The 26818-nt window shown below is 43.9% G+C and overlaps 1 protein-coding gene and 1 pseudogene across 2 annotated transcripts in view; one reads left to right on the forward strand and one right to left on the reverse strand.

Moving 5' to 3' along the window:
- The window catches only part of PNPLA1 (patatin like phospholipase domain containing 1), a 37399-nt gene extending 15181 nt beyond the window's left edge, over positions 1–22218 (forward strand). Inside the window, exons 2-9 of one of the 2 annotated variants that reach the window (XM_016152692.2) lie at positions 4323–4555; positions 5966–6031; positions 7277–7486; positions 8409–8469; positions 14931–15509; positions 17383–17458; positions 18884–19009; positions 22107–22218. In XM_016152692.2, coding sequence (XP_016008178.2) covers positions 4323–4555; positions 5966–6031; positions 7277–7486; positions 8409–8469; positions 14931–15509; positions 17383–17458; positions 18884–19009; positions 22107–22218 — 1463 coding nt within the window. Of the gene's footprint in view, positions 1–4322; positions 4556–5965; positions 6032–7249; positions 7487–8408; positions 8470–14930; positions 15510–17382; positions 17459–18883; positions 19014–22106 lie in introns of those variants that run through there. The other variant, XM_036222632.1, reaches the window with a different exon arrangement.
- LOC118605458 lies at positions 18451–18564 on the reverse strand (annotated as a pseudogene).
- Positions 22219–26818: the final 4600 nt, after the last annotated feature.

A 26818-nucleotide genomic window follows, 5' to 3' on the forward strand; every position in this document is an offset into this window, starting at 1 on the left:
TAGTAAGATAAACATATATCTAATTATCCCTTTCCCTCCCCTTTAGTGGCTTTTCTAACCACTCCCTCCTTTCCCCTAGGAGATCTATGGCGTCTCTCAAGTTGACCGAGGCGGGAGCGCCGCTGCCAACACACCTATATTACATTCCACCTAACGCATCCCCTTAACACACTCTGAAACAGGGGTATTCACTCTTGTCTCCACAGTGCTTTTACATCTTTCGTATTCACGTGTGAGCCTGAGTGCGCCTCAATAAAGACGTGGCACAGGGATAATTGTCCCCTGTTCAGATGAGAAAGCTGAAAGGCAGAAACATTAAGAAGGCTTATCCATGGTCGCATGAGGAATTACCAACATAACCAACCCTGAGCGCTTATTATACGCAGGCATTTAAGGAAACGATATGCCTCATAGCAACCCATATTATAGGTGGCAAATTGAGGCTGGAAGAAGTTATTTGACTTGCCAGTGATGGCCCGGATAGTATGTGGCAAATCTGAGATTTGAACAAAATCTGTCTGACTCCAAAGCCTGAGCTCCTTCCAAGAAATGAATCTGATCATAGAAAAGAGTAAGGCTCTCTGAGTGGCTGAGACTTAGAGCAGCTTCCAACTGACCTTCAAAACCTCCCAGTTCCAGGATCTTATTTATTTATTTTTCTACTAAGGTTTTAACACTATAGGCTCATAAAACCCAGTGAATTAGCCACACTTATCAATATAGTTAATCCCACTACCTATCCATCTATATGGGATCATCTTGCCTTTAAGCTTTTGTTGAGAATTAAGTCAGGTAACTTTTCCTTGTGAGCACCTCCATCATTTACTTTTCCTTCCCGTCAGGTTTCTATTTGCCTTTGTTCACACACTGAACAGATATTGAGCATCCACCAAGTGTTGCGGGAGGCTTGGTGGGTGTAGATGAGTATGACCCATCCCCTGCTATGAGGTGTTCTAAGCTTATAGCAAAGCTTTCTGAAGGGCTTTCTATGGACAAAGCACAATGATAGGCCATAGACAGACTCATCCTAAGATAATACGAAGGTGTAAAAGGACCTGGTGAGTGTGGGCTGGGGATGGGAGCAGCGAAGCTTGAATTTCCTGTGGTGCTGCTTTTAAATCCCATCTTGCTGTGGTTGGTGTGGGACACCGCATCTCAGAGCCCAGCAGCCTGTAGCTTGGAAGCCTTTAAATGGGAGAAGGTTCTGGGAAGTACAGAGATGCATAAAGAAGCAAGTTAAATTTATCCCTCCTTGCAGCACCCAGCAATTGCTATGCTTAACACTTGACTTTCCACCAACAGAGACTTATTTAACCAGAAGATTCATTGCTTTTCCTCAGCTAGGAGGAGGGGCGGGGGGCGGGGCGGAGAGAAAGAGAGAGAGAGAGAGAGAGAGAGGGAGAGAGAGACAGAGACAGAGAGACAGAGACAGAGAAAGAGACTCTGAAGACAGAGACACACAGCAACCTGAAGAGAAGTAAGGAGAGGCAGAGATAAAGGCATCCTTTGGTACACATCCTCAAAGAGCAACAGGAAAAAATATTAAACTGGGCACCTGAGTGGAAGAAATCAGACAATCTCCTGTCCCCTGCCTCTCTAGCAACACAATTTTGGCTAGCACATTGTTAATTTCCAGATAGCACCATTTTCAGATATAATTATATTGGAGATGTCTATACTATTTCGATTACCTTGGACACTCCTTTGTCCCTGTCACCCACGACCGCCCTCTGGGTTGACTGTAAATGGACAATATACAAAAGCCATGATTAAAATAAGCAGTACAAGACTAAATGTGCGTGCCTTTGACCTAGCATTCCCACCTCTATGAATTATCCTAAGGAAAATAAGTAAGGACACAGGCGTAAGATTATTAATTGCAGCGTTGTTTATAAAAGCAAGGAAACAAACTAAATAGCCAACCCCTTTGGGAGACCTGCTCAATAAATAATCTTATATCCTTACAATAGCTTTCCATAGTGCTTATAAATTAGATTATAAATGGGCACTTATTGATGTGGAAAGACATGGCTCGTTAGCTAAAAAGAGTAAGTTATAAAATAGTGTAAATAGATTGACTCCATTAAAGTATTCTTATAAGTAAGAATAAGTATAAAATATATAATCTAGGAAGATTTTTCATTTTGTTTATCTGCATTAAAAAAATTTTTCCCCACAGTGAACACGTATTTTTCTTGTGCAATAAGAACAAATTTCCTTTCATTGTCCCCAGCGAGAGCCTCCTGCTGGGAGTCCAGGAGCATACGGGCAAGCTGAACCCAGTGCTTCTGGCTCCGAGGCCGCCAACCCTTTCGAGACCACTGCGAGTTGTTCATTAAAAATTGCAAAAACAGCATGTGCCCACCCTGGTTCGACTCCCCATCCTAACTGGTCTTGTGGATGAGAACTCAGGAGCCCAATGCCTTGGTATGCAAATGCTCAGTTGTTTCATAACCTGCTGGTGGGTTGGCAGCTTCCCTTCCTAGAGGGAAAATGCTGTACAAGTTGGCACGTGGTAAAGCTAACCTCACTAAAATCACAGGGCCTTCCCACCTTCCAGGAGCATCCTTCCCTCTAAGGGGGTGACAGCTAAGAAACTCTGTTGCTCAGATCAATCCTTACTACACATTTGCAGCTGTGTTTCTGAATGCTGGTGAGAAAAAGGCCGTCACTATGGCAACCCAGGCTCACTCAGCCTCTGAGATCAGTCCAACACCCAGAGAAAGAAGATGGGGTCGGAGTCAGAACGAACACTGCCTCAACGCTTAGCTTTTCTCTGCCTTAGTTTCTGCTTCTGTAACATGATGCTGAAGCTCCTGCACTATCCACCTCCAGGATTAATGAGGAATAATCTGTGAACTGTAAAACAGAAGAGGAGTAGGGCATCACTAGCTTTGGTCTGTCTTTAAATTGCTGTAACTTCGGACAAATCACTTAACCTCTCTGTGCCTCAGCTGCTCTATTTAGGAAAACAATGCCCACTGTGATAACTTACCAGATACATTGTCAAGCTCCCATGAGAATCCAAGAATCTCCAAATTAGAAGGAATCCTAGCCCTTACTGTCCATCCAGGAGTCTCTGATAAGTTCTCTAACCAGGGCACTTGCCCTGACTCTGCTTGATTACTTCTAGTGGCAGAGAGCTCATGATCGCATAGCTTCCCAAGTAGCCATTGCTGTGACACTGACTGTAAGAAAGTTCTTCTATATAGGATGTTTTACAATTAAATATTTGTTTTAGTGGTCCTTTTTAGAGCTATTTCCACTCCTGATTTTTCCAGAGAGCTTGCACAAGGTAGATATTAGCAGCAATAGTCAAGAAGCAGGCACAGGCCCAGCTCCAGAAGCTTGTGGCTCAGTTTAGAGGAAGGAGTGTGGGTTCCAGGGTCACACACTCTAGGTTAAAATCCCACTTTGTCCGCTTACTAGATGATTGACCTTGGGAAAGCCAAGCCTTGGTTTCCCGATTAGTAAAGTTAGGACAGAGATATCTTCCTTATAGTACTCATGTGAGAATCAAGCATGATAGCACTTCTTACTAAGCCTACAACCCCAAACTTCCCCGGTGGAATTCTGGAAATTAGGGTAGAGGATGGGTTACGCCTTTCTCTGCCACCCTCTGCACAACACATCTGCCCTCCGGGCCCCATCTGGTACATGGTCCCTGGCTGCTCTCCTCTCAAAAGGAGGAAGAATGTTCATCCCTCACCTCCTGGGGCACCTGCAGCACAGCCTGTCACAGCTGGGTTTCAGGTGTCCCTCTCAGGCCTGTACCAGGAGCCATAAAGAGAAGATAATACAATGGTTTCAAGACAAAGTTCACCTGTCTCTGTAATTCATCTACATCAAGGCCAACAGCTTCCCCCAACACCACCTTCAGATTTAGCTGACACTAAGCCAGTGTCCTAGGGTGTCACTTGGTGAAGACTTCCAACAGTCAGTGTTTTGATGGGAATCTCATATAAGGCAGAAAGCCTCTAAGTCCCTAAAAGAGTGTAGTCTGATGGTGGGATGGTGACGGGAAGTTAGAGAAAGCTATTTAGGGGTAGGAAAGTGGTCCTTTGCCCTCAATATGCACAGAGTCAGGATGCCCGGGTCTAGTTCTGCCATTGACCAGCTGTGGGCTCTCTGGAGCCAGTGACTTAATTCTCCAGTGTTTTGCTTTCCTCGTGTGCAGAATGACAGGTGGATTCCTGAGTTCTTCTTTGCTTCAGAATTCTAGGTTTTCCCATTTGTTGGATGCAAGATGAGATGGAAAATCGCCGTGGATCTCTCTTGGCCACGGGCTGCTGACCGCTCGCTTTTCTCTGCTTCCTCCACAGATGAATACCTCAGAGTTCTCAATGTGGGTCTGGCCGAGGTGAAGAAATCCTTCCTCGGGCCCTTGTCCCCGTCCTGCAAGATGGTGCCAATGATGAGGCGGTTTCTGTACCAGGTCCTGCCTGAGGACTCCTACAAGGCCGCTACGGGGAAGCTCCACGTGAGCCTCACCCGGTTGACAGACGGAGAGAGTGTCGTGGTTTCAGAATACACATCCAAGGAAGAACTCATTGAGGCAAGGGGGCGGGGACGGGGTGGGGGCGAGGCGTTGGGGCTGGGAAGGAGAGATTGGGGGCGTGTCCTGCTTCTCTTGACTGGTCCCAGGAAAGGTCGACTTGCCTGCATCCCATCTATCTTTTTTTCCCCTCATCCTTCCTTCCCTTCACCCTCCTGGTACCTCTCTGTCAGGCACACTGTTAGAGGAGGTGGACAAAGAGAAGTCCAAGACAAATAGGACTTGGTCACCATTCTCAACACTTCGACACCCAGAGTCCCCAGAGGCTCAGCCCCTCCTTTTGCCTCTGCCCTGCCCAGTTGCTAATTCTGGAGCTTTTCAGAGTCCAGAGTGTTACCAGCAGAGGTGCCATGTCTCCTTTAGGGCCTCCCAGCCTAGATTACAGTGAATTACTCCCAGTCTGTGGGTACAACCCTCCCCACTGTCCCCCTCTTCCAATGGCCCTTGATAAAAGGACTGAATTATCTCTAAATGGGTTATCACTTAGGAAAGTACACTCTAACAGCGTGCTGCTCTAAGCTCATTAATATAAATTTTAGCTATGAATTATTATTGCTAGGGAGTGCTGTGGACATACCCAATTTTCTTTCTTGACAAGAGTTAAGCGGCACGACCCTCCATCCCATATTTCTCCTCCCCTCCCCGGAATTCAAGGCCCTTGCTGTCCATCCTCACATCCCCACAGTGTGACCCGACTATGACCCTGGGGGTGGAGGATGAATAGGCAGTGGCATGGATACCTACTCCACCCACTTCACATTCCCCTAGGTTTATTAGCACCCAGCTCTTCAAGACTTTTCTCTCCCCAGCCTTCTTCCACCACTGCCCACTCCTACCCATGCCAAACAGAGCAAAGCACACACAAAGTAGGGTTTTGTGCCTTTGCACCTGCTGTGCCTTCTGCCTGGAATGTTCTTATCTCCTCCCGCTCCCCTTCATCTGCTTGACAAGACCAGTCACTCCTGCCAAGGAACTTTCTTTCCACCTGCCTGCCCTGCACCCCTCCCTTTGTTGGGTGCTCATCTGTTGGTTGCTTACTCCCCTCTGAGCACTCCCAAGGGTGGGCATCTCACTCCCCTTTTAATGCTAGGGCCTGGCCCAAGCCAGATACACATGAATCATTGTTGAATCCCATTGGATTCATGGAAATTTGGTGCTGGAAGTGCCCCTGGACATTGCTGAGATCACCCTCTCCCTTTAAAGCTAGGATGTCAGCCTCAGCCTGACCAAGTTGGTTACCGAAAATTCAGCTAGTTAAGGCCAGGCCAAAGTGGAATGTGGGTGGAGGGCAGTGCCTTCCCTTTGGGTTTAAGGAAGACCAGGCTGGCAGTGTCCCAGAGGCCTGCAGGTGAGCCCTTTCTACCAACTCACCAGGGCCTCTGGCATCTCAGACCTGTTCTCCCCCCACAGGCCCTGTACTGCAGCTGCTTCGTCCCAGTGTACTGCGGCCTCATCCCTCCGACTTACCGTGGTGTGGTGAGTGCTTTGGCGTGAGATGGGAGTGAGCCTGGACTCAGGGGTGCCTCGGGGCCCCTGTGACCCACATCTGGGAGAACAGAGGGGTGATCTTGGAATTCAGTGGGAAGACCAAGAATTAGAAAGGTTATTGTGTTTTTCTACTCAGAATTCCCACCATAGATGGATTTCTGGGGTTTTAAGGTAAACTCCCCCAACTAGGCCGGGCTTCTCTCGGGACACACCAATTCATTACTGAGCCTGGCAAGTCGAGACACAAGAGGCTAGCCAGATTTTCCCAGACTTGACAGACAGTGTAGAATACAAACCCTGCAACGTGGGGAACTGGAACCTTGAACGATGAGGACCTTTCAGGTCACCTAGGCTGGCGCCTCCCAAACTTCAATGTGCCCATGAATCACTTGGGGGTCCTGTAAAATAATGTGAATTCTGCTCCAGTAGGTCTGAGACTCTGCACCTCTACCTGTCTTCAGCTGAGGTGGGTGTTGCTGGTTCATGACCACACTCCGAGTAGGGGGGTCTGAACCATGCTCCCTCCTCACTTTATGTATAGAGAAGATGAGATCCAGAGATTAAGGTTCAGCTAGGAGATGGAGCCCCTCTTGCATTTCAACCATGTACTTCTCAGGTACCCCAGAAAGTTAGATCCTCGGTATTTGTGGTCCTTTGTTCCCAGTTGAGGAAAGAGAAGCCCCAGAGGGGACGGGACTCGAGGGTGAACATATGGCGGCCGTGGGTGAGGCCATGGTCAAGGGTGCTCTGGAGAATGAAAAGGGTTCCAGACCTCAACAGAGGGAGCCAGTTTGGACCCATGGCAGTCTGGAGAAGGGATATTTATGACCTGCTCAGACCCACCATGAGCACACTTCTCAAGAAATCACGATGCGTGGCTCCATTCTCCAGCTCTGCTCTCAATATTTGAGTGGCTCCAGGAGGGGTAGCCTGGGAGAGGTAGCTGTGAGCATTTGCTCTTGATTTCTCCAGTGCTCCCCTTCCCACAGAGGCCTGGGAGCCCCATCTCAGCACCAGTGAGATGGCTGCGGGAGACAGTGCAGGGACAGAGCAGTGGGCTGGAAGCTCAGAGACCGCAGTGGACTCGCTGAGTGACCTTAGGCATACCACTTACCCACTAGAACCTAGACCTCAAGGCTTGTCCAGGGGGACCCATTTCCTTGGTGTACTCCTCGCCTGGGGAGAAAACCTGTGACCCAGGATGAGCATTGTTCACTCTGCCTCCCCCTACAGCGGTATATCGATGGGGGCTTCACAGGCATGCAGCCCTGCTCCTTCTGGACTGACTGCATCACTATCTCCACCTTCAGCGGGCAGCACGACATTTGTCCCGGGGACTGCCCTGCCATCTTCCATGACTTCCGCATATTCAACTGCTCCTTCCAATTCTCCCTGGAGAATATCACCAGGATGCTCCATGCCCTATTCCCCCCAGACCTGATGGTGAGAGACAGAGAGACCTGGAGGGTTAGGGGGACTGGGGGAGGGTGGCAAGGGCTGGAGGTGCACTGGGGAAGCCAGTGGGGCCCACCAAGTTGCATCTGTGTCTCCTCCCCTCAAATCATCCCTTAAACTTTCTCCTAGACCTGTGTCCTAGCCTTTTTGCTAATGAGCTATGTGACCTTGACCAAGTCTCCTAAGAGCTCCCAGCCTCAATTTTCTCCCCTATAGAATGAGATAATATCAGAATCGCTGATAGGAATTTTAAACTGAACTCTTCCACTCTGACATGCAATGTTGGGTCAGCAAACTATGGCCCACGGGCTGTATCCAGCCCATGGCTTATTTCTGTACGACCTGTGAGCAAAGAATGGGCTTTCCATTTTTAAAGGGCTATAAAAAAAAAGAAAAAGAAGTGACAGAGACTATATGTGGCCTAGAGACCTCAAAATATTTACTGTCTGTCCCTTTACAGAAAAGGCTTTGTGGGTAATATCTTGAGTGATCTTTCAAGATCTTCTGCAATAGATACTATTATAATCCCCATTTTACAGATGAAGAAACTGAGTCTGTGAGAGATTATAGCCATACAGCCAATAAATGGCAGTACTGGGATTTGGACCCAGTCTCCAAATTCTGCTCTTATGGCTCAAATACACCTCTCATTCTATTATAAATATCTCACTCCTCCTGCCCAGGGAAAGCTGATGATCAGCTGAGAATGGTTTAGCACATTAATATGGTGTCACTGTGGACATGTGATCACTTCTTAGCCAATAGTGAGGGATGGGACACTGGATAGGTACATTTTGAAAAGCTCATCAAATAAAGTTCAAGAGTGGTGAAAGTAGGTGCTCTGGGTGAAGACCACGACTCTCACTGTTGCTTCAGCCTGAGTCATTTTCCTGGTGTGCCCACCTTGCAGATCCTGCACAATTACTACTACCGAGGGTACGAAGATACCGTTTCGTACTTGAGGCGCCTGAGTAAGTACCATGCGGAGCCCCAGGGAAAGGGAGGCCTGGAGTGTGGGGCAAAGACAGGAAGTAGAAGGGCTGAACAGAGGAGCGTTCCCTCCAAATTTGTGACCTGGAGATGCCCTTTGCTCAGGAGAGCCAGAAACGGGTACAGGACCTGACGGCCTGCATTGTCCAGGACAGGCCACTGTGGCCAGAAATAAGGATTTTCATGCAAGGGGGGCTTTTAGGTTAACTGACGGGAAAGTGTCTAGGGCTCGTATATAAATATATTTCTGGATTTAAAAACTATATTTAGGAAATACATAGCTCATATCTTCCATTTTCATGTTGTTTCATTCTCTTCCATATTTATACTCTTTCCAGTAAAACTATTGTTAATATAGAACTAAATGTGACTAATTTATATTTATATAAGACTTCAAATGACACATTGATCAACAAATGAGAGAGAAGAGCCCTTGCCCTGTGTTGGTTTGGAAATTGTGGTCCCCACACCTGTGTATCTTCTGTGCATCAGTTGGTAGAAGAAAGATTCTAATGACATGTATTACATGCTCTAACTTGATGAAGGCCATGGCGGACATCTTTGTTAAAAGGAAAGAAAAAAGCTTTTTTATATTTAGAGTTATGTTCTTTTCCATAGAACATATTTCCAGAAAAAGGATTTCTGGATCAAAGGGTATTTTATCTGTGTGATAGTATGTTTTTTCTATATTGCTGTATGGCCTTTATAATAGTCTTTTTTGGCAGTTTTATATTTCATCACAGTTGTACAGAAAACTTAGCTTGGTCATGTCCTTGAGTTTCTTAATGCTCACTATTATAAGTAATGCTATAGTGTTCTTCTTGCGTATATAATTTTTAAAAAATATTTTGGAGGTGAGGTTAGGGGTTGAATGAAGTTTTCCCCCTAGAATACATTCGTTTTTTTCCCTTCAAAACTGCTTCTTGTGTTCCCAGGCTCCCCTTGTTCTAACGTTCTAACTCTTTACTTTCTCTTGGGTCCTTTCACCTAACAAGGTGGGGATGTGGGTGGGGGTAGGGAATAGGAGAACAGGATGGAGAGAACGTGAGCTCTGGAGGCAAGTAGCCTGGGCCAGGGCCCTCATCCCTCCAGTTGTATGAGCTCAGGGGAATCATTCCCCATCTCTGAGTCTTGATCTCTCGATCTGTAAAAGGGGGTTAGATCCTGGTTCCTGACCCCTACTTGTGTCCTTGCCAGACAATCTAGTCCACTGCCGCCTCTGACCTCGGAAACAGGTCCCTCTTCTCACCTCTCTGCAGGACACACTAACCCTGACTCCCTTCTGACAACTTCCCCATCCTCCACATTTACACAGGTGATGGCTGTGAAAAGTGAACCCCAGGTGTCCAAAAGGTGAAGGACTTGGGGAGTATAAGTGGAGGGTAGAGATGAGGGCTCAGAACAGGAGGGGCTAGCTGGGGCCTAAGGTCCTTTCATCCACCAGCTGAAGAGCCCGTTCAGTCTTTCCTTATTGACAGTACAGGCTGGGGACTTGGGGCTTGAGGGATCCCCTGATTTGGGGCTTGGATCTTAGAGCAGATACCAATTCCTTGCCCCAGGAGACCCCTCAGGCTGTAACTCATGTTGGTATGGAGGTAGCCAGGTAGCCAGGGGAATATAAGTGGAGGGTAGAGATGAGGCTACCTCCATACCAATCTCTCTCCTAGAAATTTTCCTTTCTTCTTTCTCTCAGGACAAGCCCTGGGGAGAGTTACAAAGTGGTTGGTTAAGCATCTCTAGTCTCCCCCATTTCTCAATAGACCTTTCTTCTACCCTTCTGTCTCTCAGAGAAACCCAGTGCCCTCTCACTCTTCCCTACCCTTCCACTATTAGCCAATGTGGACATTTTCACAGGTATGAATGGTGGTCTTAAATCCAAGGGTGAAACTCTAATAGTAGGATTTAAGGCATCCATTCTTGATTTGAGGCAGTGTATGGAGGACGGTAGGTTTTCCCAATGGCCCTGGAATCACTCCAAGTAAAAACAGACACAATTCACAAGGGAGAAGATGTCTCTTCTGGCTACCAGCTATTTGTACTCCTCCCAATTTGCCAGTGTGTACATGCTTTCTCAGTGCAGGTTTGAGCTCCACCGCCTAAATCCTTTTGGGTTTGGTTGGGCTGGATTTTTCTTCTGGCACCAGATGCAAGCAGGTGTTACTGACACATCCTAATTAATTGTGGTTGGTGCCGACAGCCACACTCTTAATCCCCACCTGCCATCTGGGAACAGAAAATGGGAGTCCACTCCATTCTCCTAACCAATTGCTTTCTGGATGTGGGTCAGCTCTGTCAGAAAGCTGAATTTACAAGGTGTCACCCGCAACAACTCAACTCACATCCTGGCATCCTTTTTCTCCACCCTCCTAAAGATTCACATCCACCTAACTATTTCCGCTGCCAGCCAAGCCTCCCTCACCATTCTCAGCCTCCCTTGGCAGCATCCTTCTGCCTAAGGAGAGGGTATGCTTGCTGGTGTCCTTGAAAATCCACATTCCCAACATAGACGTGTTGAGTACAGGTGTTGAGTAAGGTTGGAGCTCAGAGGAAAGTCTGAAAATATCCATTTGGCATCCAGGCATGTGCACCAGAACCCACCCTCTTTCCTTCCTCCTTCCCTCCCTCTTTCCTTTCCTTCCTGTCTTCCTGCCATTCTTCTCCCTCTCCCTTCCTCCTCACAATTTGATAAGTTTTCGTACACACACACACCCTTGAGAAACAGCACCACAATCAAGATAGTGAACAATCCATCATGCCCAAAGTTTCCTCATGCCCTCAGTGACACCTCCCATCTTCCCTCACCCACCCCCAATCCCCAAGCAACTCCTGATTATATTTCTGTCATTACATATTAATTGCCTTTTCTAAAGTTTTTGATAAATGGAATCTTATAGTATGAATTCTTTTTTTGTTTGCGTACTTTCACTCAGCATAATTATTCTGAGATTTGTCCATGTTATTCCATGATATATACAGTTCATTTCTTTTTACATTCATTCCACTGTATGAATATACCACAGTTTGTTTATCCATTCACCTGTTAATGGACATTTAGGTTGTATCCACTTTGGGCTATTCTGAATAAAGTTTCTATGAACACTCATGCATGCATCTTTGTATGGACATATGTTTTCATTTCTCTTAGATAAGTACCTAGGAGTCGAATATTAGATCATATGGTATATGTGTGATATACGTACATATAAATAAAATTATATATGATTATGTATAATTATATTATCGATAATAATATATGATTTATACATGTAAAATTGTGATAAAAACACAATATAAAATTTACTGTCTTAATCATTTTTAAGTGTACAGTTAAGTAGTGTTAAGCATATTCACATTGTTGTGCAGCTAACCTCCAGAACTTTTTCATTTTGCAAACTGAAACTCTATACCCATCGACTGGCAACTCCTCCTCCCGCTAGGCCCTGGCCACCACCACTCTACTTTAGGCTACTTTAGATATCTCATTTAAGTGGAGCATACCATATTTGTCTTTTTATGACAGGTTTGCTTCACTTATAATGTGCTCAAGTTTCAAGTATATTGTAGCACCTGACAGGATTTCCTTCCTTTTTAAGACTGAATGATATTACTACTCACATCCTGGCATCCTCTTTCTCCTCCCTCCTGAGGATTCACATCCACCTAATTGTTTCTGCTGCCAGCCAAGCCTCCCTCTCCACTCTCTGCCTCCCTTGGCAGCAGTGTATGTACCACATTTTCTCTTTCCATTCATGTCAATGGACATTTGGGTTGCTTCTACCTCTTGCCAATAATGCTGCAATGAACATGAGTACGCAAATATCTCTTCGAGATTCTCTTTTCAATCTTTTTGGATATATGTGGATAGATGTATGTTTAACTTTTTAAGAAACTGCCAAATTGTTTTCCAAAGTGCTTGAACCATTTTACATTTTCACCAGAGTGTATGGGCATTTCAGTTTCCCCAAATTATCACCAACACTTGGTATGTAGGTCTTTTTAATTTTAGCCATTCTGTGTGTGGTAGCATCTTAGTATGGTTTAATTTGCATTTCCCTGATGACGAATGATGTTGAGCATCTTTTCATTTGTTTGTTAGTTGCCCAAATATTTTCTTTGGTGAAGTATCTGTTCAACTCTTTTGCCCATTTCCCCCTAAATCTTTAATAAGCTTTATATTTTAGAGTAGTTTTAGATTTACAGAAAAAAATATGAAAACAGTACAGAGAATTTCCATATCTTTCCTATCTAGGTTTACCTATTATCATGTCTCACATTTGTTAGATGTTATAGTTTGGTACACAGTTTGATGTAATGTTAAAAATTAATGAACAAATATTGACAAATTATTATTAACTGAAGTCAATACTTTAATCGGATTTACTTTGTTTTTACCTAATGTCCAAGATTTCATCCAGGATACCACATCACATTAAGTTGTGATGTCTCTAGGCTCCTCTTGCCTGTGGCAGTTTCTCAGACTCTCCTTGTTTTTAATAACCTTGGCAGTTTTTAGTACTGGCCTGGTATTTTGTAATGTTCCTCACTGGGGGGGTCGTCTGATGTTTTCCTCATAGTTAGACTGGTGTTATGAATCTGGAGAAGGAAGAACACAGAGGAAAAGTGCCATTCTCATCACATTATATCAGAATACATGCTATCTACGTGACATATCACTGATGATGTTGACCTTGACCACCTGGCTGCAATGGTGTTTGTCAGGTTTCTCCATGATAAAGTTACTCTTTATCCCCTTCCCAGACTGTGCTTTTTGGAAGGACATCATTGTATAGCTCACATGAAAAAGTGAGGAATTATTCTCCATTTCCTTCAGAGTAAGATGTCTACATAAATTATTTGGAATTCCGCTACATGGAAGATTTGTCTCTTCTCCCCCTTTTATTTACTTCTTCAATCATTCATTTATATATATGGACACGTGGATGCTTATTTTATACTTTGGGTTATTATTCAGTCCGACTGTATTTTGTTACTCAAATTGTACCAGCTTTGGCCATTGGGAGCTCCTGCAGTCGGCTCTTTTGCCCATTTAAGAAATCAAATTGTTTGTTTTCCTGTTTAAAAGTTTTTATATATTCTAGATAGATGCCCTTTGTCAGAAATATTACTTGCAAATATTTTCTTCCAGTCCATGATTCTTCTTACCAGCAACTTTTAAATCTACACCAGTCATGCCTTTTTAGAAAACTTCCCCTGAATCCTCTCTCCCTGCCTCCTAACTCGATCCTGGGCTCCCACTTCTCACTGCTTTGCCCCCCTAGGCAATCTCCTCCACAGCTACCATCACAGCTTCAGTTACTACCCAGAGGGGGCACCCAAACATATGTTTGTAACCCTCATTTCTTCTCTGAGACCCAAATCCACCTGTTCGACTGCCGATTTGTCATCTTTCCTCAGACATCTCCAAGGCCCCCGAAACTCAACATGTTCCCAAACAAGCTTATAACCTGAGCTCCTCACCCCAACCCTCCCCTCCCATCATCGGAGTCTCAGCAAACGGCACCAGCATTCATCTGATTGTGCAAGCCGCCTACCTCCTCTCACCCCCAAATCGAGCCTTCCCCAATTCTCATTCATTTACCCTCCTAAACAGAATCTCCTCCATCTTTCTATCTCTTTCCAAGTGCAAGCTTCAAATACCTCTCTGCAGCACCCTGGCAGATTTCCATGGGTCCCCTATGCCCTTGTCAGTGACTTTCCACAGCAGCCACAGTGATCTTGTCAAAACCAGTCAGGTCAGCACCTCCTTGCCTATAAGTCTTCATGGTCTCCATGAAAACTAGTGTCCTCAGTGCTGCCTACAAGTCCTGGTGTGATCTGGTCCCTTGGCCTCCTCAAACCCATCTTCCACCTCTGTGCCCCCACCCCTGCTCCAGCCACACGACCTTTCCGGCCCTAAACGTCCTGGTGCTCCTTTGAACCCGTGGTCTTTGTGTGTGCTGTTCCCTCTGTCTGAAATGTTCCTGTCTACCCCACCCTGACCATCCCCTGTACCACTTGCCCTTCAGATCTCAGTTTAAATGTCTCTCAGTTAAGTCCTCTCTGCTTCCTTCTTTCCTAGGAGCATGTTCCTCTCTTGCTTAGCACTTGTCTTGGTTAAAACTTGAAATTATTTGGGTGGTCAGTGCCTGCCCTCACACTGGACTCTAAGTTCCAAGAGACCAGGGACCATCGCACCTGTTTTTGTCTCCTTAACCTCCTCAGTGCCTGGTATAATGCCTGGCACATATAGATGCTCAATAAATATGCACTGAATAAGTGAATTAATACATAACCTAACACTCAATATAAATCCAAATAAGTACAGCAATACTATTGATGAGCACTAATTCTGTTTATGAAAATAATTTGGAAAACGATTTTTTGCAAATGTCATGCTGGTGCCAGGGATTAGTAATGCCACTCATACTATTGTTTTTCCTAGATGCTGCTCACCTTAATTCTCCCTCCAAGAGAGTGATTTTCCCCCGGGTAGAAGTGTACTACCAGACAGAACTCGCCCTTGGCAGTGAGTGCCCTGAACACAGTCAACCGAGCCTCCAAACAGAACAGGACAGTCTGGAAGAATCCATGCAACTTCATGCACAATGGGCTCCTACAGGGGAAGGAAGCAGTGGCCACGGTCCACCTACATCCCCACCTATGCAGACACCTGAATCCACATGTGAGTGGCCTGTGGAGTCACCTGTTTCACCACCTGTTTCTTCACTTGAGCAGCCACCTGCATTGCCACAGGCCTCATCACCATCACACTCTCCAACTGACTTGCCGCATGTATCACTGCCAGCTGTGCACCAACGGCCCAGCTCAGTACCTGCGTCACCACAACAGCAGGTACAACCAACTGGCTCACCACCCAGATCCCCACCCTCCCAGTCACCTACGTCACCCAGACCAACCCTGGAGCCTTCGGCTGTGGAGGCACATCAAACATTGTCCCGATGTTCTTCTACATCACCTGCCCAGCCCGCTGTGGAGGAACTAGGCTCAGATCAGCCCCAAGGTACGGACCCCCTGGCTTCTTAAGGCTTCCCATGTTTGAAGCCCCCCAGTAAATGTGCCACCACATGGTGGCTGATGACCTTTGGTTTAGAGAGCTGCACTGGCAAAGTTAGCAGTTAGCTTTAGCAGCTTGACCTGTTATGAGGACAGAACACCACGAAAGAACAGTTTACTTGACATTTGTTCCTTTCTTTAGTCCAGTGATTCTCAAAGTGTGGTCCCCAACCAGCAACGATAACATCACCTGAGAACGTGTTAGAAATGAGAATTCTCAGGCCCCGCCACAGACCTGCTAAATCACAGGCTCTGGGGGTGATTGTTTTGCCTACTCACATTTGAGAACTGCTGTTCTGGTAGATTTTTATTGTGAAAGCCGTTGTGCCGGGGCAGTGCTACTCAAGTGGTCTGTGGATCAGTGCCAGTCCCCTATTTGTTACTAGTTCACATTGAAAAGAACACAGAAATTGAGAGTAAGCATTAAGAAATGTTTATAGCAAAAACATGTTGCCATAGTATCCAAGAGTTTTCCTACTAATTCATGTGTACTGTATTTCACAAAGCTACTAGTCCATTATGTTTTGTAAGTAAGATTTTAAAAAACTGGTTCTCTGCTGCAGACAGTTTGAGAAGCACAGTTGTAGGGGTCGCAAAGACATACTGTTCTCAATTCCTCACTCTCAGGAAATCTACCCTCCAAAAGAGGGGATAACATGGATACCTACCTCAAAAATACAAGATGAATTATTAAGTACCGTATAACTAACAAAAACATGTTGGGGTATTCATGGAGAATAAGATCACTTTTTTCTGGGGAAATAAGGAAGGCTTCTTGGGGGTGACAAGCGAGCTGAAATGGGCAGGATATTGACAATCACGGTCTGTGTGATGGGATTGGATGAAGTAGAAAGAGCATTTCAGGTTTTGTTTATTCTATAAGCTCAGGTGCAGAAGGCAAAGTGCAAGGTACATTCAGGATGAAGAGGGTACCAGTGTGGCCACTGTAGATGGTCAGGGCTGTGGCAAAGAAAGAGGGCTCCAAATGACGGAATGAAGCCATGTTGTAGGGTCCTTATGGCCCATCAGCCAAACTTCCATAGTTGTTATGGTAAACAGTGGCAAACAGAAAGATTAGCAAGCTTTCCTTCTTTTCAGACCTGCCCCAAGTCACTGGTGACCCTTTCTCTGGAATAGGATTACTTTGATTCTTTTGATCACAATGAAACTAAAATAGAAGAACACTAAGAGTCAGAAAATTGGTCAAAATGTTTCATGTGCTCTCTTATTTTCTGTTAAATAAAATACATTTATTTTTATGTTATCACACCTTTGCCTAAAGGTAGCCATCTTCAGGTGCCTGAGCAATCCTGGGCTCAGAGTTGCCATTCCTCACTCATACTGGGGGTGGGTGAAGGGTAAAGATAGCCCAGTGGTTCCAAACTGCGTATATTATATATCCCCACACTCTGAAAACATGGAAAGAGCTAACTTAAAAAGAATGATCATAAAACTATTAATACTTTCTATTCCAATAAAAAAAGAAAAAGGCATTATATAAAGCAAGTAATGGAAGGTTCAAGCCCCTGTGGGGTATTTTTCTGTGGTATTGGGAGAGCAAAGCCTGGCTGGTTTTTGTGAGGGAATTGTTGATAATATTCTATCGAAGGTCAACATCAATCCTTCCACAGATGCCACTGCATCGCTGTTAAATCCAACAATATAATTCTGGTCCTGAATATGAGAATTTGAAAATAAGACAGTTTTTTACTCCTTCTAAACACTCTTGCTTACTTCCTATTGTTATATCAAAAATGACTAAGTACCCCTCCCCCACCTCATCTCACTCATGTCTCCTATATTTTTACTTTTGGTTATAGTTCCTCTTGCCTCTTCAAATCCAAAAACCATGCCCCCAGTGAATGTGAAGGAAAGCACCAGCAAGACTTATGCCATGTAAGTTGCTCCTTAATTGATATCACATGCTGTCCTTTAATGGGGGAGGGTGGGGAGGGAGAGGGGGCGGGGAGCCAAATGGCATTTCCATCTCTTTAGCTGCCCTAGGAACACTGGGATGCTTTTCTAGTTTGTGTGGTACAGTTCGCCTCTCCACATTTCACAAGCCACGCCTCCCTCTTCTCTCTTCTTCAGTGGAGGCAACGTGTGCGGGAAATCAGCCTATTCATGCTGACAGTGTCACTCTCTTCAGCTGTCTGCTGTACACACTGGGGAATGCACCTTCTCTGAGTGCAGTGAGGATGTGCCACCCCCTAGTATCTTACTCTCTGGTGATGTCTCAGTTCAACAGAGCTAGCAGGCGTGCTGCATCCTAGCCTTAGGTAGCCACTGCACAGTATGAGTTGAGGAACTCTACCAAAGGCTTCCCTTAATCCAAATTATTTTCTATCAACATGATAAGGAAGCTAATATTCCTATGCTGTGGGATGTCCCCAGAAAATTTTTCTTATAATGCACATCAATTGTCAAGGTTATGCAATGTGTACTCCATTATCATCTTTGGAATCATTAAGAGAGGACCCAGAGATCTCTATATTTTTAAGTTCCCTGGGAACCACATTACCCAGGCTCCCTTACTGGCTGGATGCCAGTTGGGTTAGCCAGTGGAAGGCACCAGCAAGAGATCAGAGGGTGGGTCAGGGGTGTTTCTGTTCACCAATGTCATCCCTTCCTGCCTTGGGGCAGCTCTGGCAGTGACTGGGTTCCTCTGTGGTATTGGGAGAGCAAAGCCTGAGGCACTCTTACTTTTGATGTTCCCACTCCATATCATATCATGTAATATCACATCATATTATGTCAAATATATTAAAATATACCTGCTTCTTCCATTAAGTATATATATATATATTTTCAGGCAAGGCAATGCTTGGTTGACCTCACAGATTGCAAGGAACTTGTCAGCTTACAATCTCTTATTTTTTTATTTTTTATGCCTACAGCACCTGGTCTTCCTAGGTGGTCTCCCATCCAAGCACTAACCAGGCCCTGCTTAGCTTCCGAGATCAGATGGAATTGGGCTTGTTCAGGGTAGCATGGCTGTAGACCTATTAAGTATAATTTTAATTATAAAACTTCTGAAAGAGTTTGCATAAACTTAAGAATTTTGTGCCTGGGCATAAATTTCGTATTTTGTTCACATGATTTAAACTTTATTACATTGACATATAACTATACAAAAGTTTGAGTTTCATTTGACTAGTTGGCATGGTGTTACACAGATAAATATTCATTTATTACAAAATAAGCGTCTCTGGGGAACTCTGGTGCTTAGCCAGGGCTGAGAATCACAGCACTGGTGTGTCTGACACCTTCTGAACTGGAGCATGGCAGGTCATTAACAAACCACTTCATCTCTTTGCCCAGGGTGAGCCCTGCTGAAGACTCCAATTGGGTGAGCAAGGTATTCATGAAGAACAAACAAAAGACAAGTGGCACCGGAAAAGGCTTCCTAAGACATCCATGGTCCAAAAAACAAGGAAGCAAATTGCAGTGAGCATGACGAATGTTTTTTTTTTTTTTTTTTTTTTTTTTAATTCCACAGAGAGGAGCGGCTTTGGGAATGGTCTGTAGGAAGATTATAAGGGGTGGAAGGGAGGTCAGGAGTAGGGGTTAAGAGCTGGGCTTTGGAACTGGATGCACCCAACATAAAATCCCCGATTTCCACAGTCTCACTCAGTGAACACACTTGGGACACGTCTCTCTGAGCCTCTATTTCCTGATTTGTAAAATAGGGATAACAGCGACTCATAAGGTTGCTGTGAGCATTTAATGAAGTCAGCTATGGAAATTGCTTCGCAGAGTACAAGATGTGTAGTAGCACTCAATAATTAGTAGATACTGTGGTTACATAACCCCCCAAAGCTGACTAGCTAACTCTTAGCTTCTGAATAGAACTGTTCTAAAAAACCAAACTAGACAGGTGGGTGACCACGAGACCATCAATGTGTGAACTCCTAACTGTTCCCACCCTACAACTAATAGCGCTAAACAACATAGGCCTGCTTCTTACAGTTTCTTCACTATATTATATTGTCATTGATTTAATCAATCAATCTTTATTGAGCACCTACTAAGTGCCAAGCATTTTTCTGGGCTCTGGGGAAATCAAAGATGAACTAAACTCAATGCTCCAACTTTCAAGAATTTATCCCAAATTGAACTTCAAACTAAAGACAAAAATAAAACATACTAATCTGATGAACTATGAACCCAATATAAACCAAGCCTTAATTTTTTTACTAAACCATAACGTTGTTAGAGGCACATGCATACATGCGTACAGTTAAAAATTTGAAATGCCAGCCTCAAACACAAACCAAGCTGGGTATCACCTATAATTATTTATTGCATTATGAAAGTATTCTCTGAATGGAACAGACCCACACTGCTGTTTAATTTGCTTCAAGCCTTTGTTGGTCAAAAAAATTCCTAAATCATTCCACGGGACATCCTCCCAGGTTGCTCCGGTCCTGGATGGAATGTATGAAGTAGATGAGGGCCGGAAGCTCACTCTGGCAGCCACAGGCCCACTTCAAAGTCTGGGCCAGTACTTGGTGGGTGGTAGAAAGCAATGTTGTGGAGAGGAGATTCTCAGAGGTTCCACAGGAAGTGGGGCAGACACACACGTCACTTTCTGGATTAAGTGATGGGCAGAAAGGGTGCAGTACCCAGAGGCAGTCAGCAGTCCCTGGAGGTCGCTGGGTCAGTTGTAGCCTGGGATTAGTCTCACTCTATTCCTTCGTATCCAGCCCCAAGATCTCCTTGAACTTTTAGTAGCCATAGCTCTGTCCCTAGGAGCTCAAATTTGGTCATGAGAACATAGGCAGGTCTGCAGTGGGTGTGGGGAAGCCTCCCTGACTTGATGCTGTCTGGGAACCAGGTCCAGACTTGGGTCTCTTGATCTGGGGCCAGGCCTCTTCCCATACATCAGAGCTGTGGAAGTTATGCAATTCAGCCAGAGCTACCTTGGTTGATAAACTTCTAGGAATCGAGGTGCTTTATTAAAAAGCAGGCTGTGATAAAAACAAACAAAACGACAGTCAGAAGCTGTGAGAGACACTGTTGTCAGTGGGTCACATATCCTGTCTGTGGTGTTCTTTCATAGAACAGATTGTGAAACCGCCTGGAGGCAATTTACCAATCAATGATCTCAAGCAATTCTATGCAGATGCAGATTTACGGCTCTGAGCTTCAAAAACCAGGGTAGGGGCTGGAAAAGAGAAGCTCAAAAATGTTAAGCATAGAGCAGGAGGAGTGATCCAGGAAGAAAAGAAATCTGCTCATTTCCTTTTAAACTACAATCATGAGAGACACTGTCACATCCATAGGCTAGTCCTGTATAAATAAACTCCTGGTCCTCAGCTGATATCCCCTTGCCAACAAGGAGAAGAGAGGCTAGAATAATAAAAGCCACAAGGCAGATGTTCCGTACATTAATGTATGTGCACATGTGCACTTATATGCGTATGTGCAGGAGTGTCCTTTAAATCAGATGTTCAGTTTATACTCTGATGTGAGTTGAATTGGTCAGTTATTGCTACTATGATAATGCTGCATAACAAACAGTCGCCCTCAAATCTCAGTGCATTACAAAACAAACATTTGTTTTTCTCTTTTGTACGTCTATGAGTTGGACGGGATAGCTTAAGCTATAGGATGGGGTCACGTCTACTCCCTGGCCCTTTCATTCCAAACCAGCAGTTGTGCCAGATCTGTCTTTCTCTGGAGTATAGCTAGATGTATCAGCATAATTTTCCTCTGCTAGTCTTGCTATCCCCTAATAAGAATTCAGGGGTCATCTAACTCAGGTTTTGTAACTGACCTACATGAAAATGCAGATGGAGAAATTGAGAGACTGCCTGTACAGGCTCCAGATGGAAAAGGAGGAGGTCCATCTTGCTAATCGCTACTCAAATCCTCCTAATTGCTACCAAGTCTGTCAGACTCCCCAAACCGCCACTACTCAAGAGCCCCTCCCTTGAGTTACTATGGATTTTCCACCTATTCAATATGAATGTAGTAACAATAGCTATAACTTAGATAGTAGTTATGTTTTAAGCACTGCGATACAAAGAGGTTAAGTAATGCCCAAAGTCACACAGTTGGTAGGTGGCAGACGTAGGATCCCAACCCAGGTTGTCTGTCACCAGCGTCTTGATGTTGACCGCAAAGTGATAAAGCCACCTAGGGAAGCCATCCAGAGCTGGAAGTCACAGAGTCTAATCTTGGTTTCTCCACTTGGTCAGGGAGAGGCCTAGAGGAGCACTCGGAGGTACCCGGAGAGACATAGTAGGGTGTATGTCAGGGTGCCATGCTAACGAGGTGGGACTTCACCTGTGGTGCTGGGGAGTCTTAAACAACAGAATGACACAGTCAGATTTGAAAATTATCCAGAAATATGCAAATTCACATCCCAGCATTTCTCCAAGGTGGGCTCAGCAGATGTCTCCCTGCAGTTTCCCAGAGAGGGCAATTGACTTGCCCATGGTCGCACAGCAAGTGGAGGAAGGTTCTGAACTCAGGTCTTCCCATTCTCAGTTTTGTCTCCTTTTTCTTCGCCTGTGTTTTCTTGGCTTCTCACATTCAGATCTGTTCCCCACCCAATCAACTTCTCTCTGCTCTCTACTCCTGAGACTGTTTGGGTCACCTACAGGCCTCATCCCAGCCGGATCCAGGAATACAGCTGCCCTGAGGTATGAAATTCCCCAGGGTGTCCCTGGAGATTGGACACTACCTGCCCTGTCCTGGGATGCTACGGTGTCCCCTGAGCATCATCAATCCAGCCTCCTTTCTGCCCCCAGCTGCCTCTTCCTGTGGTCACAGTCAAGGCCACCACTAGCCCACGTAATGCCTTATACACTAAGAAAACAGCACCCCTTCCTTGAGAAATTGACTGCCAGCTGTTTGAGGATTGTCATAATACATGATTTTGTTTGAACAATTGACTGCTAACTGCTAGAAATCTGTATGAATGATATACAAAGGTACAAAACCATATAAATAACATAGAAAGCTGTATAAATAACGTATGACATAAATATGGCCATGAAGTACCTACCCCTTTGTATTGGCAGAATATCTTCGGTCTATATACTCAGCACTCTGGAGGCCACTACACCTCTTCCCCCTTCCTGAAAACCCAAATATTAACTGGACTTTTGTAAAACAAATAACATTTCAAATATTATTTTGTCAACTCCTGCTCTGCAAATGGAATTTCTTCATTTGCAAAAGACACTTGGATAATAAAGCAAACCCTTTTTGTTTAATATAAATTTATTTATTTATTTAAATTAGTTTCAAGTATACAGTACATTGGTTAGACATCTATTTTTTTCATAAAATGATCCCCCCCAATTGCTCCCTCCCTCCCCTGGCCCTCCACTTAGCCGTCATATTAATGCTAACAGCATTTCCTCTGCCATGCATCCCATCCCCGTGCCCAGCTATCAACTACTAATTTATACTTCTTTAACCCTTCACTCCATTCTCCCAGTCCCCCAACCCCCCTTGCCTCTGTCCATCACCAAATTGTCTACTATATTCGTGAGTCTGTTTTTGATGAGTTTGTTCTTTTTGTTCCTTAGATTCCGCATGTAGGTGAAATCATGTGGTATTTCTCTTTCTCTGTCTGAGTTATTTCACTCAGCATAAGGACTTCTAGGTCTATCCACGTTGTTGCAAATGGTAGGATTTCAGTTTTTTTAATGGCTGAGTAATATTCCATTGTATATATTAACCATAATTTCTTTATTCCATTGTCTGTTGATGGTCATTTAGGTTGCTTCCATATCTTGGCTATTGTAAATTGTGCTGCCATGAATATTGGAGTACATAGATCTTTATGAATTATTGTTTTGGTTTTCTTTGGATAAATACCCAGAAGTGCAATTGCTGGGTCAAAAGGTATATCTATTTTTAATTTTTTGAGAAACCTCCATACTGCTTTCCACAGTGGCTATACCAATTTATAATCCCACTAACAATGTATGAGGGTTCCCTTTTCTCTGCATCCTTGCCAACACTTGCTGTGTTTTGATTTATTGATGATAGCCATTCTGACAGGTGTGAGGTGATATCTCATTGTGGTTTTTATTTGCATTTCTCTGATAATTAGCGACCTTACGCATCTTTTCATATGTCTGTTAGTCATCTGTATTTCCTCTTTGGAGAAGTATCTGTTCAGGTCTTTTGCCCATTTTTTAATTGGATTGTTTGTTTTTTTGTTGTTGTTGAGTTGTATAAGTTCTTTATAAATTTTGGATATTAACCCCTTATCAGATGTATCATTAGTGAATATCTTCTCCCAGACAGTTGGTTGTCTTTTTGTTTCGTTGATGGTTCCCTTTGCTGTACAAAAACTTTTAGTTTGATGTAGTCCCATTTGTTTGTTTTTTCTTTTGTTTCCCTTGCCCGAGGAGATATATCTGAAAAGAAATTCCTGTTAGTAATATCAGAGAGTTTACTGCCTATGTTTTCTTGTAAAAGTTTTACAGTTTCAGGTCTTATATTTAAGTCTTTAATCCATTTTGAGGCTATTCTTGTATATGGTGTAAGAAGGTGGTCCAGCTTCTTTTTGCATGTATCTGTCCAATTTTCCCAACACTACTTATTGAAGAGACTGTCTTTACCCCACTGTCTATTCTTACTTCCTTTCTCATATATTAAGTGAGTGTATATGTGTGGGTTTATTTCTGGGCTCCTTATTCTATTCCATTGATCAATGTATCAGTTTTTATTCCAGTACCATGCTGTTTTGATTACTATAGTCTTGTAGTATAGTTTGACATCAAGTAGTGTGATATCTCCCACTTTGCTCTTCTTTCTCAAGATTGCCATGGCTATTCGGGGTTTTTTATGGCTCCATATAAATTTTAGGATTATTTGTTCTAGCTCTCTGAAAAATGCCATTGGTATTCTGATAGGCATTTCATTGAATCTATAGATTGCTTTGTGTAGTATGGCCATTTTAACAGTGTTGATTCTTCCTACCCATGAACAGGGTATATGCTTCCATTTACTTGTATCTTCTTCAATTCCTTTTTTCATTGACATAATTTTTTGAAAACAGGTCTTCTACCTTCTTTGATTCCCAGGTATTTTATAGTTTTCGATGCAATTGTAAATGGGATTATTTTCTTAATTTCTCTTTCTGAAAGTTCATCATTGGTGTATAAAAATGCCACTGTCTTCTAAATATTTATTTTGTAACCTGCTACTTTACTGAATTCATTGATCAGTTCTAATAGTTTTTCGTGGAATCTTTAGGGTTCTCTATATATAGTATCATGTCATCGGCAAATAACAAGAGTTTTACTTCTTCCTTTCCAATCTGGATGTCTTTTATTTCTCTTTCTTATCTTATTGCTGTGGCTAAGACTTCCAATACAATGTTGAAGAGGAGTTGTGAAAGTGGGCATCCTTGTGTTGTTCCTGAACTTAAGGAAAATGCTTTTAGCCTTTCCCTATTGAGTATGATGTTAGCTGTAGGTTTGTCATATATGGCCTTTATTATGTTGAGGTATGTTCCCTCTATTCCCACTTCGCTGAGAGTTTTTACCATAAATGGATGCTGGATTTTGTCAAACACTTTTTCTGCATCTATTGATATGATCGTATGGTTTTCATCTTTCGATTTGTTAATGTGGTGTATCACATTAATTGATTTGCGGATATTGAACTAACCTTGCATCCTAGGAATAAATCCAACTTCATCATGGTGTATGATATTTTTAATGTATTGCTGAATTTGTTGTGCTAATAATCTGTTGAGGATTTTTGCATCAATGTTCTTTAGAGGTATCGACCTATTGTTTCCTTTTTTTTTGTAATGTTTGTGCCTGATTTTGGAATCCAGGTAATGGTGGCCTCATTAAAGGAGTTAGGGAGCCTTCCCTCTTTCTGAATTTTTTGGAATAGCTTGAGAAGAATAGGTGATAATTCTTTTTGAATGTTTGGTAAAATTCACCTATGAAGCCATCTGGTCCAGGACTTTTGTTTTGGGGGAGGTTTTTTATTACCAATTCTATTTCATTGGCGATAATCAGTCGGTTCAGATTTCCTGTTTGTTTTTGATTCACTATTGGGAGATTTTATGTTTCTAGGAATTGTCTGGTTCTTTTCCAGATTGTCCAATTTGTTGGCATATAATTGCTCGTAGTATTTTCTCATGATCCATTGTATTTCTGTGGAGTCCATGGTTATTTCACCTCTTTCATTTCTGATTTTACTTATTTGAGTCCTCTCTCTTTTTTACTTGATGAGTCTGGTTAAGGGTCTGCCAATTTTGTTTATCCTTTCAAAGAACAAACCTCTTAAGTGGCTTTTAGTGTAAATTGAGATTTTCAATTTTGATGCATCAGGTCGATTGGCTATAATGGAGCCTGGCCACTTGCTCAGGTCAGTCCAAGGGGTATGAAGCTGTGGGAAATGTTCTCAGTGGAAATAAAGAGAGGGAAGTCTTAGATGAAGGATTTAGAAGTAATTAATCTGTGTCCTTTCTCTAGGAAGCTGTGAGCAGAGAAATAAAACTTGAGCTGGAACAGGAGAGAACCTGACAACCCCAAGGCCAAGCCTTCTCCCCACTGTTCTCAGATGCCTGCCCCTCACCCTTGGCCTTTTGGAGACTAAGGCGGCACCCACTACCAAACCTTTTGGTGTAGAGAGTCCTGCTTCCTTCAGACAAGAACTTGTCTAAGCATCCTCTCGGCTTCCCTGTGGTACTTCCAATCCTTCCACTACCTTACTCTAGACAGAAGGATGGACAGGAACAGACGTCAACATAGACTGGAACTAAAGAGCCTTCCTCCAAACCTCAGCCCAAGTTTGCTTCTTTGAGATGAGCCAGATTAATCCTAGCCCATGGGATCTAGTCTACAGGACAAATTCAGGGGGTGAGGAAGGTGTCAGACAAGGCCGAGCCATAGATGCACTTCCTTGTTTCTTGTGGTGTCAAGAGACCAAGTTCTTCTTTTGTTTTGTTTTTAATTCACACAGCATAACTAAAGGCTCCACTTGGAACCACTGGACTCCACCTCGGCCGCTCACTGGAACCCCTGATACAGTTGATCTGGCACGCAGGCTTTAAGAGCTCCCCAGGGACTATGTGGTGCAGCCATGTTGAGCTGGCCACCCTGGACTTCCCTGAGTTCCAGTCAGGTTGGAGAAGAAGTGAAAGGCCTACCACCCCTGCCCCTCCCATCCCCCAACCCAAACGTGGGCAGACTTTGCTGTTCCACAAAAGAGACACCTTCAGCCTCAACTTTTCCAGCTTGTCCAGGAAAAAATTAGCCACTCTGC

The sequence above is a fragment of the Rousettus aegyptiacus genome, unplaced genomic scaffold (assembly GCF_014176215.1).
Source record: "Rousettus aegyptiacus isolate mRouAeg1 unplaced genomic scaffold, mRouAeg1.p scaffold_m13_p_1, whole genome shotgun sequence".
NCBI classification, from domain to species: domain Eukaryota; kingdom Metazoa; phylum Chordata; class Mammalia; order Chiroptera; family Pteropodidae; genus Rousettus; species Rousettus aegyptiacus.